The 16359-nt window shown below is 32.3% G+C and overlaps 1 protein-coding gene across 3 annotated transcripts in view; it reads left to right on the top strand.

Annotated features, from left to right (window-relative positions):
• The first annotated feature begins 2245 nt into the window (after positions 1 to 2245).
• Positions 2246 to 16359, top strand: part of LOC137634679 (failed axon connections-like) — an 18570-nt gene continuing 4456 nt past the window's right edge. Inside the window, exons 1-5 of one of the 3 annotated variants that reach the window (XM_068367156.1) lie at positions 2246 to 2487; positions 11803 to 11955; positions 12596 to 12728; positions 13781 to 13977; positions 15456 to 15664. In XM_068367156.1, the coding sequence (XP_068223257.1) occupies positions 11804 to 11955; positions 12596 to 12728; positions 13781 to 13977; positions 15456 to 15664 (691 nt within the window). In that variant the 5' untranslated portion in view covers positions 2246 to 2487; position 11803. Of the gene's footprint in view, positions 2488 to 5315; positions 5594 to 8753; positions 8891 to 11802; positions 11956 to 12595; positions 12729 to 13780; positions 13978 to 15455; positions 15665 to 16359 lie in introns of those variants that run through there. The other 2 variants (XM_068367155.1, XM_068367154.1) reach the window with 2 other exon arrangements.

The raw sequence follows: 16359 nt of genomic DNA, 5'->3' as shown, positions 1-16359 counted from the left end.
TTCCCCCCCCCCTCTCTCTCTCTCTCTCTCTCTCTCTCTCTCTCTCTCTCTCTCTCTCTCTCTCTCTCTCTCTCTCTCTCTCTCTCTCTCATATTCTAATGTTTTTGCTCTGTTGGGTCTTGCCTTTTCCTCTCTGTCTCTTTATTCTTCTTTTTCCTCTCTGTATCATTATTTTGCCTATCTGTATCTTTCTTTTTCTTCTTTTATAAAATCTCCTAACTCATCTCCTTCATAACCTAGGCTTTGACCAATTTAATGAGTTCTCTTAATTCTGCCATCCTGACTTATTTATTGTATATCACACTTAACTCAAGCCAACTGTTTGGGCTCAAAGTTTGTTAGATTATTTCTGGTTGTGTTACACATCAGAAAATAAATTTCTGAAATGCTCCAACTTATAGTTCTTTAGGTCTATGACTTGAATAATTTTAATAATAATAATGACCAAACTTGAGGTGGCAACACAGTTATACTAAAAAGTCTAAAGATTAAATAATACAGATGGCTTACAAAAATAAAATTTTATTACATTAAAGAGAATATACACTTTTTACAAAATATCATTTACTGTACTGCAGTAAATAGGTATAAAGCAGGTTCTACTTTACATATATTAAGCAATATAAATCTCAGCAGTACAGAATTCAATTAAAGAAATGCAAAGGACACCTAAGTATTGCCTTTAGAAAAGAGCACTGGTTTTGATCAGCAGATTATTACATACTTGACAGACGTTAACAGCAGGTTACATAAAAGTTTAGTCTTCGTAATAGACAGTGACAAAACATCGATTATATAGACTTCTTAACACTAAGAAAAAAAGAAATCTCACTAATGGAACTATTAATCATTTCAGTAACCACCATTAGTAATTCAAGCTAAAAGTAGTATTAGATTTAAACACTCGCGGTAATAGACCAAGTGACTAAATATCTAATTTAGAGAATTAACAATTTGAGAACAGAGGTATATATATATATATATATATATATATATATATATATATATATATATATATATATATATATATATATATATATATATATATATATACATATATATACTGTATATAATATAGATATATATATACACACACACACACACACACACACACACATATATATATATATATATATATATATATATATATATATATATATATATATATATATATATATATATATATATATATATATATATATATATATATATATATATATATATATATATATATATATATATATATATATATATATATATATATATATATATATATATATATATATATATATATATATATATATATATATATATATATATATATATATATATATATATATATATATATATATATATATATATATATATATATATATATATATATATATATATATATATATATATATATATATATATATATATATATATATATATATATATATATATATATATATATATATATATATATATATATATATATATATATATATATATATATATATATATATATATATATATATATATATATATATATATATATATATATATATATATATATATATATATATATATATATATATATATATATATATATATATATATATATATATATATATATATATATATATATATATATATATATATATATATATATATATATATATATATATATATATATATATATATATATATATATATATATATATATATATATATATATATATATATATATATATATATATATATATATATATATATATATATATATATATATATATATATATATATATATATATATATATATATATATATATATATATATATATATATATATATATATATATATATATATATATATATGCTTTAATTACTAGCGAAGCTGGAATTCGCTGTAAGAAATGAACGAGTGCTGGCTAGTTTGGTACTTTACTCTATAATCTATATGTTTAATTGGGGGGGGGATAATAACTTGCATATTGGTTTATTAAAATGTGAAGTATGTTTTTCACTCCAAGTCCATTGTTTACATTTGAGAGACTGAAAGGGACTTATTGAGCATGCTTGGTTTCTGTGCATTCACAATGAAGTATCTATCGGGTGGTTTTTAAAACCCATCAACGGCTTACAAGTACTTCCTCATAAGTTCCTGGATGTTGTTCTACAACAGCTATTTCTTTTTTCGCCTTCCTCTTCAGTTTCAACTTAACCACCATCACGTAAAGACATCTCCAGGAGGGAACTTGAGTGAAGTACATCAAACTATTTCGAAATTTAGTGTGATTTCATTTATGTTGACAATTGATTGTGATGGAAATGCTCTCCGTTTAGTGTATAGGTATTGTTACTCATGTGAAATAAAAAAAAAAAAAATAACTGAGAAATAATGCCTTAAAGGACAGATTTTGCCTTGATTTTTAGAAAGACCAACATTTTCTACTGCAAAGTTTCTGTAAAGATTACCAAGACGACGTTGGTGTCAATCATAAGGTAAGGAATTATTTGTGATTTACTTTATCATAATCTAAAGATTTATTTGTGATTTACTTTATCATAATGTAAGGATTTATTTGTGATTAGTTTGTGACATGGGAAAAGGGGTCCGGCTAGTGGTTGTAACCTGGGAACTACTAGGTTAGGTTAGGTGGATTTGTTAGGTTCTGTATCCTTTTACAAATCTCAAAAGAAATAGATAATCACGTTTTAGCCTGTTTTCATTCACTTACATGAACCAAATATATTTCCAACTGGTTATCTAATACTTATTTTGCATTTCTGACCATTGTCATTATTGTAAATCACTCGTTTATGACATATCCCCACTCTAAGAAACCCTGTTTCCCATTGCCAATATATAAGGGGGTCCCAAAACTCAAGAACGGGTGGTTTGCCCCAATATTAAAGATCAGAAATGCATAAAACATATGATAAAGAGTAGGAAAAATATATGGTTCATGTATTTGGCTAGAAATTAAAATATCATACATTTACCCAAAATTTATTCCTATTCACTTGGGAAAAAAAGATTACCTAAAAGAAATCCCTATTAACTTAAATAATAGCCTACATAATTTCAGAACTGAAACTCGTTTCCACTCTAAACTTCCAGAACATTCTAAACTCCACGTTAATATGATTTTGACATTGATCACCCAGTAGGTCTGCAGTAGGCCTAAACCTGTAACTTTATCTTTACATCAATAAATGTGAATTTATTACCTATTTGCCAATCAATAGTTTGTAAAGATGTGCACTTTATTAGGTTAGATTAGGTTAAGAAATTCAGTGTTAAAAGAATGATTTTTTGTTTCAAGTAGGCCTATTCAAAAATCAGTTTTGTTGATGCTGTTTTGAGTTCAATGATTCCAGTTTACAAAGGAAGAAACCAAGAAGAAAACAAGCAGTTTACAAAGGAAGAAACCAAGAAGAAAACAAGAAGCTTATTCTCAATTGGCATGGCAGCAGACTAATCCCCGCCAGGGACCGAGAGTTTAGGCTGTTTACTGGGGTGGCCACTGCTGTGGTTGGGCTTTCCAGGCTGACGTTCTGGTGAGCATCTATTCTGATGGAACTGAAACCAGGCACCTTTAACCTTTAGCTACTGGGGACAGAACTGAAGATTTAGCTTTTAAGGGAATATTTTTTTTTAAATATTATACAAAGACAGTCCTTTATAAAAGTTTTTTTTATAACATTCTATCAGAGGAATAAATTCTGATCACCAAATTATTTCTATTAAGAATGTCTTTAGGACGTTATAAGGAGAAGGATGAACTTTGCAGTTTGTCTAAATGACTAGTTGACTTTCTTTGCTAGTTTAAGAGAGGTATATATATATATATATATATATATATATATATATATATATATATATATATATATATATATATATATATATATATATATATATATATATATATATAATGGATATAAACAGCAAAATCTACTATAGTAGCCTTGTAAACCTAGGAATCCATATCTAGATTATGAAATTCTGACTACTACAAAATACTTCTAAGCAAAACTCAACTTTGGACAGCTAATATAGCGCCCATCTAGAAAAATGGCAGCCATCTTGGATTTTTAATTGGTTAATCGGCTAGATTTTATTAGTATCGCTTGGAGAACAAGTGTGCCAAATTTTGTGCTTGTTTCATCATTTGCATGATTTTTATGATACCACCTCTGAAATTTTCCCGCTTAATCCAATATCGATTTGTAATATTTTTTTCCAAAATGATTTTCCTATTGACATTTAAAGGCAGCTTTTTATATGGTAGTTTGTTAATTTTACTAGCTTCTCCACTCTATCATATTTTCATTTTTTTACTATTTATATACCTGCTCTGTTACTTTAATACCCGTTATCTCCTCAGATTTTTTTTATATTTCGATGACTTTTTTTTTTCTTTTTTTTTTTGAAACAGTCCCTACATACTTTCATTAATGTTTATATTTCCTTTGTTTCCTCTATATTTTTGGCAATTGTTAAGTCATCGTCTGCAAAGAATAGTACCCAAATCCCTAATATTTAGTTCTCATGCCTTTTTCCTGTTTTTCTAACCTATTTATCATTCGATACGTAATCAATTTAAGTAAAGTTGTTGAACCTACGCATCCCTGCTTTATTCCGCGTGTTATATCAAAATCCTTTTCTAGTTCATAATGATTATTCTTCGTTAATTTTCGTTGTGGCCCCGTCGTAGATTTCTTCTATTACATTTATTGCATTTGGGTGTATTCTATACCTTTTCATTGTTTCTCTTATTTCTTTCTCCTGCAATGGAGACATATGCCTTATTAAAGCGTATTGAGGTTACAATTAAAGTTTCTTTTCTCTTATAAAATTTTTCAACGTACATTACCTTATACTCTTCTTCGTTTTGTAAATCCGGCTTTTGTTTCCTTCATTTCTATATTTTTCTTACGGTGTTCTACTAAATTATAAAATTTTTATATTATGATCATCATCATAATAGTTTGTATATATGTGTTCGTAGTAATATTCCAGTTAATGAAATTCACGCACATGTGTTATGTTGGATAAATATTGGGGAGTATGTAATTGGTAATATTGTAACTGTTGGACAAAGCGGAATTACTGAACATGTTGCTCTGGGTAGAAGCGGCATTCTCAGTGACTGTCGGATTGCTCCAAAGACAAGAGACAGTCGCAAGAATCTCCCATCCTTGGGATTTTCTTAGTTGTACTTGTCACCGCCTGTTGTCATTGTCGCGATTATTGTAGTGTAGTTGCCATTCGTGATTGACTTATATCTTTCATTTCATAGGATGCAGTGTTATTTTTGGTGTAAATTATAATTAGCTTGTTCTGAATTTTTTATGAAAGTTTATTTGTAAACATTACATTAGTGTTCGTATTTTAATTGTATTCGTGGGCTTAATATGAATACGGGCAAGAGCAATTGTAATATCCTAATACCGAGAATCCTTCAAGGAAGTTCTTTATGTTGGTGTGAGGAAGCAGTACAGGACGGTGTTATGACTGACAGTGTCGGTGGCAGTGTATAGAGGGATGGCGTATTCAATTCATTACCATGACTAAGAAGGGGCGGTCACATTCTTAGTTGAGCGGGTATACATTTGTTGTTTGCTGTTCATTGTGCATTATTGTTATTCATTGTACTTTGCTATATGTATTATTGTTAATGTATTATGCATTATCAAATGTGATGAATGCATGGTTGTTAAATGTAAATTTGGGATTAGGTTGTGGTAGACAATCATGTTTGGTATTCCTATTTATAGTGTCATACATTAAAGGCTGAATCGGACTAATAAGAAGATACAGGAAAGCGGCCCGATTTGTTATATATCCTGCACTACAATTTTGAACAGCCATAATTATTTTGTAAGAGAGACTTATAAAGACTATGGGTATTAGATATTTAACTTTAAGTTTCTTTACCTATTTTATCGGTCGTTTTCGGGCTTGTTCTTCTCAATCTTATTTTGTAGACTTTTTATAATAATTTCTGAATATTCATTTTTTATTTTATTTTATTTATTTATTTATTTATTTATTTTTTGTAATTATATCAGTCGTTTTCGGGCTTGTTCTTCTCAATCTCATTTTATAGACTATTTATAATCATTTCTGAATATTTACCTCATTTTATTAATTTTTCTGTATAGTTCAGGTTTTACTCTATCGGACAAGTTGCCTTTTTATTTTTATTTTTTTTCTAGAATTGCCTTTATCTTTTCCTCTATTATAATTATCATTATTACTAGCCATGCTACAACCCTAGTTGGAAAAGGTGGATGCTAGGGGCCCAAGCGCTGCAACAGGGAAAAATAGCCCAGTGAGGAAAGTAATTAGGAAATTAACTATATGGAAAGAAGGAAAATCAAAATTTTTAAAAAATAGTAACATTAAAACGTCTTTCATATATAAACAATAGAGAGAGACTTAGTTTGTTCAACATACACATTTACTGCAAGTTTGAGCGTTTGATGTTCGACAGATTCAACTACCCGAGTAGAGAGATCATTCCACAATTTGGTCATAGGTAGAATAAAACTTCTATAATTCTGTGTAATATTGAGCCTCATGATGGAGAAGGCCTGACTACTAGAATTAACTACATATCTAGAATTACGAACAAGGCGGTACTGCCCGGGAAGATCTGAATGTAAAGGATGGTTAGATTTATGAAAAATCTTGTGCAACATGCATAACAAACTAATTGAACGACGGTGCCAGAGATTAATATCTAGACCAGGAATAAGACATTTAATAGACCGTAAGTTCCTGTCCACCAAATGAAGATGAGAATCAGCAGCTGAAGACCAGACAGGAGAACTACTCGAAACAAGAGGTAGAATGAAAGTATTCTTCAGAATAGACTGATCACCGAAAATATCAACTCAATAAGCCATTTTTGTGTAATTAAAGAAGAGACAGATCTAAAGGTGCGTCCGCACGGCGGACAAAACTGTTACCATATCTAAATTGAAAGAAAATTACGCCATAAGCGTTGAAATGAGTTGATATGGTAACAAACAGTGGCACTAGATGAAGTTGACTACCAGGATTTCTACTCTTTTGACCAGATAAAGACTCGAAGAAATGTCCGAAGCTGATGTCCCCTGGCATCTGTTATCTATGTCATTGTTATAATCTGTACTCAAGAATCTAGTAGCTATCAGCTTCAAGTACGGAGCATCATAACCATAGTACGCCATAAAATAAAAGCACAATCCAATAAATCAAGTTATGCAGCATGATATTCCTGATCTTTTGAGAACGATGGAATGGTACATGGAAGGACTAGTTGCAAAGACAGTGTGAAAAAACGGCCCTTCTTCCGTTTTAAAGGAAACCATAATTGATTATGAATCATACTTTAAAAACTATATACTGATGGGCCCAAACGCTATATACATTTTATCGGAGAACTTAAAACGTTTTATAACCAGGCAGGACTCATGTATGAGAGGAAGCATTTTTCCTGAAGCACGTGTGGAGGCATTACAGTATCACATATGCCTGGCTTAAAATAACCTATCAGTGAACTGAGGATGTTATTGTTATTAAATTAACGTGTAATGTATAGCTTATATCATTCCAAGAAATAATTTTGACTGGTCATATTTCGGATTATGTGTTGTTAACTAAATCCAAATTGTTTCAGTGATAAAGATAGTGTACAAAATTTGTTTCCCCTGTTCTTGTAGAGAGAGAGAGAGAGAGAGAGAGAGAGAGAGAGGGAGAGAGAGGTTTTCCCCGCGATCAAACACTTTCAAGAAATGAGACTTCGGTGTCCATAATTGAGACATATTCTGTTATGCTATACTTGTGTATCGAAACTCCATAATTTGCTGTACAAATGTCTTCTGTACCAACCTGCGACTTTAGTTCCTTGTAATGACCCATCTAGAGTCTCTTTCTTGAGGCTACACTCAGGTACATTATTCTATCTGTTCCTTTATTCCTTTTACTCACTGGGCCATTTTCCCCCGTTGGAGCCCTAGGGCTTATAATATCCTGCTTTTCCAATTAGGGTTGTAGTTTAGATAGTATCAATAAAAAAGAATAGTTTCTTCGATGTTAAAGTAAAAGCAGTTTTGTAGTCTTTGGAATAGATTCATAACTAAATGTTCAACTCAAGGAATGAACTAGGGTTCTATGAGGATGATTAACTATTGATAATTTTCCTTTTCTTGAATAATGAAATGAACTAGGGTTCTATGAGGATGATTAACTATTGATAATTTTCCTTTTCTTGAATAATGAAATGAACTAGGGTTCTATGAGGATGATTAACTATTGATAATTTTCCTTTTCTTGAATAATTAATTAATTTATTGTAGGTGATTTAGAATATAATTCCTAGTCTGTGTTTCAAGATAAATAAGAAATTATAAAACACTTCATTATCCTTTTCCCTTACTGCACTACCATGTACTAGGAAAATGCGATAGGTTTTTAGCGGCCACGGCTAAAGGTCAATTAATAAAGTAAAGAAAGTTATCTCTAACAATACAATGATTGTAAGAATCATTCTGTTATCAATGGAACGACCGATTACAACTCGGGGTTTTCATATCGAATGAGATAACAACCATCTTTAGTGTGTACCCATTTTCTTGATTTTTATTAACTGCAACATTTATATCAAATCCTTCAATGAAATTCAACCGTATGAAAACTAGGCCACGGCTCTTATTCAAGTACCATACCCTGAAAACATAAATTTCATCGTCCATTTGGTATTGCTTCAACAAGTTATTTGATATATTATGGTAACTGGCAACCGTCAGTGAAATGGACCAAAGTTAATGTCATGTTGTAAGTGTCGATAACATAACTGTTTAACACAAGCTGGAATGATTTTGTCCTGTAGACAGAATCATTCATCAATTTCAGGTAAGCCGACATCTCATATCAAAGTTTAATTATAGGATAATTTTTATTATTATTTATTATTATTATTTATTATTATTATTATTATTATTATTATCCTTGTACTTCGGTCTCCAATAAGACTGAAAATTTCGAAGTCAGAGCATTGAAATCGGAAACTAATGGGGAAAAGAGAGTTCCAAAGCGTCACCTATAACAAAAGTATATTCCATCTCATACAGAAGGAAAGAAAAAAAAATGTATGGAACTAAACAAAATCACTGAATGGCTTGTGTTTGAATCTTAGTTTTCAAAATCGCCTAGTTGAGCTCTTAGGTAACCGGGTCAGGAAATTTGAATATATTCGGTAGTTTAATTATCAATGTAATTTTGTAATTATATGAAAATATCCGTTTAACTGGAACTCAATTTGATTTTCTATAGAATAATAGCAAGTCAAAATATGAGAGTAGAGGATTTATAGTTAGCTCAGCAAATCAATTACTAGTTGTTATTCCAATTGCACATTGAACAATGCATTAAAATTTTTAAGTATAGTGTGTATCGAGAGAATGAATTATTCTCTGACTAAAAGCCAGACGGGGGTGTTAGTCCCGTTCAAACTCGTTGGTTCGTTTGGTCGCTGTAATCTCACCACCCTTGTGAGATAAGGATGGGATGTTTGGGGGAGCCTATATGTCTACCTGTTGAGTCATCAGCAGCCATTGCTTGGCCCCCTTGGCTTGGGGGGGAGAGGGGCTTGGACGATGATGATCAGGGTATAGTGTTGCTTGCTAGGGCAATTTCACTGTCCCTGGCCTCGGCCATTCATGATCAGCCTTTAAACAGTTATAAAAGCGGTGAAAAACCAGAAGGTAGGAGTGAATCAAGGCCTACAATTTTGTGAAGCTATCGAAGGATGAAAATTGTAATCAGATTATCGCACATCTTATATATATATATATATATATATATATATATATATATATATATATATATATATATATATATATATATATATATATATATATATATATATATATATATATATGTACAAGATTATGCCTGATTACTCTGTCTATATTCATCAATATGCCATCATATTTCTCTTCTCTTTAGTAAGCTTCAGACCATGGTTGGGTGTATCCCCAGATCCAGAACAGTATCCAGTGGCCTGTATGTATGTATGTATGTGTATGTATGCGCATATATATATATATATATATATATATATATATATATATATATATATATATTATATATATATATATATATATATATTATATATATATATATATATATATATATATATATATATATATATATATATATATATATATATATATATATATATATATGCGCATACATACACATACATACATACATACAGGCCACTGGATACTGTTCTGGATCTGGGGATACACCCAACCATGGTCTGAAGCTTACTAAAGAGAAGAGAAATATGATGGAATTTTGATGAATATAGACAGAGTAATCAGACATAATCTTGTATATAAAGAATAAGGAAACAGAATCTACAGATATTGCCTGGTCATTTTATCTTTCATCTACACCATTTCCTTCGTGTCTTCTTTCTTTACCTAATGTCACTATCTTAAGATTATTTTTGTTATTTTGACAAAAAATTTAGGTGGAATGTTATGGTTCTTCAGCATTTGCAATAAAATCCTCCATGAATGATAGTAAACTGACATTAAATTCACATGAACTTTGAGACGTTGAAGCTAACCATATAATGATAATAAAAAAACAAAATTATTATATTTTCAACAGCTATATGTTCCTAAAAACATTGAGTGCTCATTCAGACATTCATGGTAATAGCTGACGTTGTTAAATACAGAAATTGTAAATAGTTTTTCTTTTTCTTGAAGCTCTTCAGGAAAGTGCAAGTAAATTAGATGTGATCCCAAAGGTACATAATTTAAGTAATCAACAATCTTATCACCTAACAGCACCGGTATGCTTCTTTTTAGAGTGTCACCCGAATGGCTCGTATCACCAAGCATTTACAATCTTGATAACATCGATGTAAATATTAGAAAGACCGAAATTAACTATTGACCTAAATGCTCTCTGCGATTAAAATTGTTACTTATCAATTCATATGCATTGCTATATAAACTCATCTCAGGATATAATTATTTTGCTTTTGTATTAATTTACAATTGAGTAACGACTGCAATAACTACAGTACATCCAAGGTCTACGTAATCCACCACAGTGTAGAGATATTTTTTACAATTGAGTGATTATTATTATTATATTACTAGCCAAGCTACAACCCTAGTTGGAAAAGTAAGATGCTATAAGCCCAAGGGCTCCAATAGGGAAAAATAGCCCAGTGAGGAAAGGAAATAAATGATGAGAACAAGTTAACAATAAATTATTCTAAAACAGTAAAAACGTCAAAACAGATAGGTCCTATATAAACTATTAACAACGTCAAAAACAGATATGTCATATATAAACTATAAAAAGACTCATATCAGCCTGGTCAACATAAAAATATTTGCTCCAACTTTGAACTTTTGAAGTTCTACTGATTCAACTACCCTATTAGGAAGATACATTCCACAACTTGGTAACAGCTGGAATAAAACTTCTAGAAAACTGTATAGTATTGATGGAGAAGGCTTGGCTATTAGAATTAACTGCCTGCCTAGTATTACGAACAGGATAGAATTGTCCAGGGAGATCTGAATGTAAGGGATGGTCAGAGTTATGAAAAATCTTATGCAACATGCATAATGAACTAATTGAACGAGGGTGCCAAAGATTAATATCTAGATCAGGAATAAGAAATTTAATAGTATAGTATAGTAATGACTGCAATAACTCCAAGGTCTACGTAATCCATCACATTGTAGAGATATTTTTTACCTTGACATTATATGGCAAACCATTCATTCCAGGATGAATACAGTTACAGTGGAAGCATTACGAGCCTGGTCGTGTGATGGGTTGAAGTGGTTATCAAAGAGACCTGGCCAAGTCATCTCCGCGGTTGCAGTCGCTGTTTTGGTTACCGCGAGGATTCGGCTCGCCTCCGTCAGACGGGAAAGGAGGTAAGTTCACGGAATTATAATTATTTTAACTTACAAAACTTACTTTGATGGCTGCTTTTCCGGTCCCATACAGCAGGGGAACCCCACTCTCTACAGGACCTGCACTGTCGTTTTACCTTGTTCGTTCAGAGTATTTAACGTTCCATATCACGTATTGTTCATTTACTGTTAAATCGTCACTGTTGTATGACTGTTGAAATAAGGTCGTCTTTAGTTTCTTCTTGAAAGCCTTAATGTCTTCAATCATTCGAATGTTTCGTGGGAGTTTATTATATAGTCTCGAGGCCGCCTATTTAAAGGCTCTGTAGCCTAAAGTAGACTATTCTTTATTGGAAATATTTCCGAGAGGGGAGGTAGATTTGTTAGTAGAATTACTATGCCTTTTGAATATTATTCAAAACATGGTTTTAGCCTATAAGAATACTGTGTAAAAAAAAATAAAATCATCAATAACGATTAGTCAAGTCCTTGCATATTGATTATATAAACTTTGACAATACCGTTTATGATAACCATTCAGGAATCTAAAACTTCTAATTTAGATACCATTTAAGAAAATCTTAACTCCTGATATAAGGCCAACATGAATCTACCATTTCTTTCTTTTCAATGGCACTTTCCATTCTTATTGATTTGCCAGGAAACGATGGGCTAAGATTGGAAAAGACATTGTGGTTCTCCACGGTTTCCCGAGAGGACGGTACACTCCGAATGCATCTCCTTTCGTCATGAAGTTAGAGACGTACTTACGATTGGCGAAGATTACATATGTGGTATGTATAGAGATCTGCTATGAGTCTGTCTTGAATCACGAATCATTCATCTCTCTCTCTCTCTCTCTCTCTCTCTCTCTCTCTCTCTCTCTCTCTCTCTCACACACACACACACACACACACACACACACACACACTCTCTCTCTTCAATCGCGAATACTGCAGGAGAGATACAACATATAGGTAAAAACATGCATGCATTAAACTAATGGGCGATTCTCATTTGCGAGTGTTGTTATTATTATTAGTAGTAGTAGTAGTAGTAGTAGTAGTAGTATTACTTGCTAAGCTACAACCCTAGTTGGAAAAGCAAGATGCTACAAGCCCAGGGACCCCAACATGGAAAATAGCCCAGTGAGGAAAGGAAACAAGGAAAAATGATATATTTTAAGAATGACATTTGAATAAATATTTCCTATATAAACTATGAAAACTTTAAAACTTTTAAAACTTGTCATCCTTCAGCTTCAATGAAAAATATTTTGATAAAGGATGATATTGAAAGCTTAACTCCATGGCCCCATCCTATTCCATCAAGAAAAAGTAACACTTTGGATACCAATTTTTTTTTCTTTGGAAATTCTTTTTTATGCAATCAATGTAGATTAAGTGGAAATTGGCAAGCAAATTAGATACAGATTGTAAGATTTTTTTTATTTATTTATTCAAGGATATACGTTCCATATAAATTGTATGAAATAATAAGTCCCAATTGTATCAAATGTTCTTTTTAAGGCAAATATTATTAAAAAATGTCCCATATGAAATCTTGATAAGAATGTCTGCGGTCGACTTCTGTATAGTAATTTTCAATTTTCTTCAAAGACAGTATTCCTTAAATCTACTTTTAAGGTTTATTAATTATATAGTTAATACTGATAAGCACATACTTAATTTTGCAGGCGTAGACATAACCTTTTTGTTCTCCATGTTTATCCTTTACTGTTGTAAAGAAAACATAACTGTTATCGTTTTGAGATAAAGAAACATTTGCATTTATTTTACCATAAAAACTTTATTTTTTTTCTAATTTTCTTATACAAATTCCTCAGTTCGATGACACGGAGCCAATAGGCCCCAAAGGGCAGGGTCCGTGGATCACCCTGAACGGTGAGGAAATCGCCGATTCGCAGCTGATTATCGAAGCCTTGGGGAGAAAATTTGACAAAAACTTTACCAGCCGGTTGCCAAAAGAACAACAAGCAATTGCACTGGCTATGAACCTAATGATGACGGAACACATCACGTGGTAAGGAATTTATGTATTTCTTCCTAGGTGGAAATTTGGTCAGTGCTCTGCATCAAAACAAAAAGTTTCCTACTATTATCATTACTACTAATACTTTACTACCATTACCATTACCCGCCAAGCCACAACCCTAGTTGGAAAAGCAAGATGCTATAAGCTCAGGGGCACCAACAGGGAAAATAGCCCAGTGAGGAAAGGAAACAAGGAAAAATAAAATATTTTAAGGACAGTAACAACATTGAAATAAATATCTCCCATATAAATTATAAAAACATTTTACAAAACAAGAAGATAAATAAGACAGAATAGTACCCGAGTGCACCCTCAAGCAAGAGTGCTCTAACCCCAGCTAGTGAAAGACCATGGTACAGAGGCTATGGTACTACCCAAGACTAGAGGACAATAATTTGATTTTGGAGTGTCCTCCTAGAAGAACAGCTTACTATAGCTAAATAGTCTCTTCTGCCTTTACCAAGAGGAAAGTGGTCACTGAACAGTGCAGTACTTAACTCCTTAAAGGTTTAAAGACAAGGGACAGTGACATTGCCCAAGCAAGCAGGACAGTGCCCTCGAGACTGACTATATATCATATGATCAGCGCCCAAGCCCCCTCTCCACCCAAGCTAGGACCACGGGTGCCAGGTAATGGCTGCTGATGACTCAGCAAATAGACCTATAGGCTCCCCCAAACTCCCCCCCCCCCCCCTATCTTGAGCTCAAAAGGATGGTAAGGTTGCAGACACTAAAGGAACTAAAGAGTCTTAGCGGGACTCGAACCCCATCTGACGATCACCAGGCAAAGACGTTACCCATCAGGCTACAACAACCCTAAGAAGAATTGTTTGGTACTCTGTGTTGTCAGGTGTATGAGGACAGAGGAGAATATGTAAAGAATAGGCCAGACTATTCGGTTTATGTGTAGGTAAAGGGAAAATAAACCGTAACCAGAGAGAAGGATCCAATGCAGTACTGTCTGGCCAGTCAAAGGACCCCATTACTCTTCTAGTGGTAGTATCTTAATAGGTGTCTGGTGCCCTGGCCAACCTACTACCTACAATTGCCATTACAATTACAATTCAAACGTAACACCAGTCGATGGATAATATCTTTGAGATGTTTTGCAAACTTCGTAGAATAGCTATTTTTCACTGTTAATCCATAGTTGAGATACCGCTCAGGTATGAAAAATATTCACTAGCATACGATCTTTGTCTATGAGAGCGTCAGATGAAGGATATATTGCATGTGTCTTCCCTCTGATTTATCAGCAGCTATTATCTTGCTTACCCAGTTTTCATGTGGGCATAAAAATATTTGAGCGATGATCATCCGTATGCGTAAATGTTTTACTAAACACTGGAACATTGTGTAGGTGCAATAACCTGTTCATCACCTCTGCTGCTTATTAGAGACTTTTAAACCTTTATAAGTATTAAGTTATAATTTCATTATATAAAAGAATGGATCTTTGTCAACAGGGGCCTCAGAATTTGGCGTTATGTCATCGACAAAGGAGAGCAGCTGAGGAAATGTTCTAGATACGATCTTGTCTCTGAACTTGCAGTTTACTTATGGTTTCCTCGCATCGCGAAGAAGCGCGCTTGGGCGCAAGGCATCGGGAGGCACTCGGAGAAAGAGGTAGAAGAAATGATGAGACAAGATTTCGCCGCCCTTTCTGATTATTTAGGTAACTACAGTACAATGTCTTCATTATGCTAATGATTGTTCTTTAAGTTGTTCTTTCGATGGAGGATATCAATTTCAATAACTGTTTTCCATCCATTTAATCGTTAAAGTTATTCTTTCAATCGTATATCCTTCTTGTTATTGTTACAATCATCATTCATGCATGATATTTATAACAGAATCAGTTATCAAGTCACTGGCTTAACTGTTAAGTTTATATGGAACAAAATTCTTTACCTAAAAAGAGTGATTAGAAAGAAATCCGAAGCCACAAGTGCAAACAAAGACTTAATTCTGTAATTGCTAAACATGATTTTAATCATAGGATGGCGCAGGAGTGTGACGTAGAGCTATTAATCCTGTAGCAGCGTTTTGAGGGTAAAATTTCTGTATCCAGAATGCACCTAGGAAGACTTGTAGTTTTACTTTTAACTGAATTATAAATATCTGATACAGAAAAATGTAACAGCATGACATAAGTAACATGCTCTAGTTTTGGGGGCTATAATGCTAACAGCATACAGCAGCTTTTATGAACATCCTTAGTTACTTTAATGTGACTGGTTCTGAAAATTTTGATGAATATATATTATAATCTTCATTCAATATAGTCTAACAAGTTTACCAATAAGATTCCTCCATTCATTTCTTTCTGGTAAGTAGTCTCACATTTTTCGATAGCCATCTCTAAAATCC

Source organism: Palaemon carinicauda, chromosome 45 (assembly GCF_036898095.1).
Source record: "Palaemon carinicauda isolate YSFRI2023 chromosome 45, ASM3689809v2, whole genome shotgun sequence".
Classification (NCBI taxonomy): domain Eukaryota; kingdom Metazoa; phylum Arthropoda; class Malacostraca; order Decapoda; family Palaemonidae; genus Palaemon; species Palaemon carinicauda.
The sequence above is the reverse complement of the archived record's forward strand: the minus strand, read 5'-3'. Positions and strand labels throughout refer to the sequence as shown.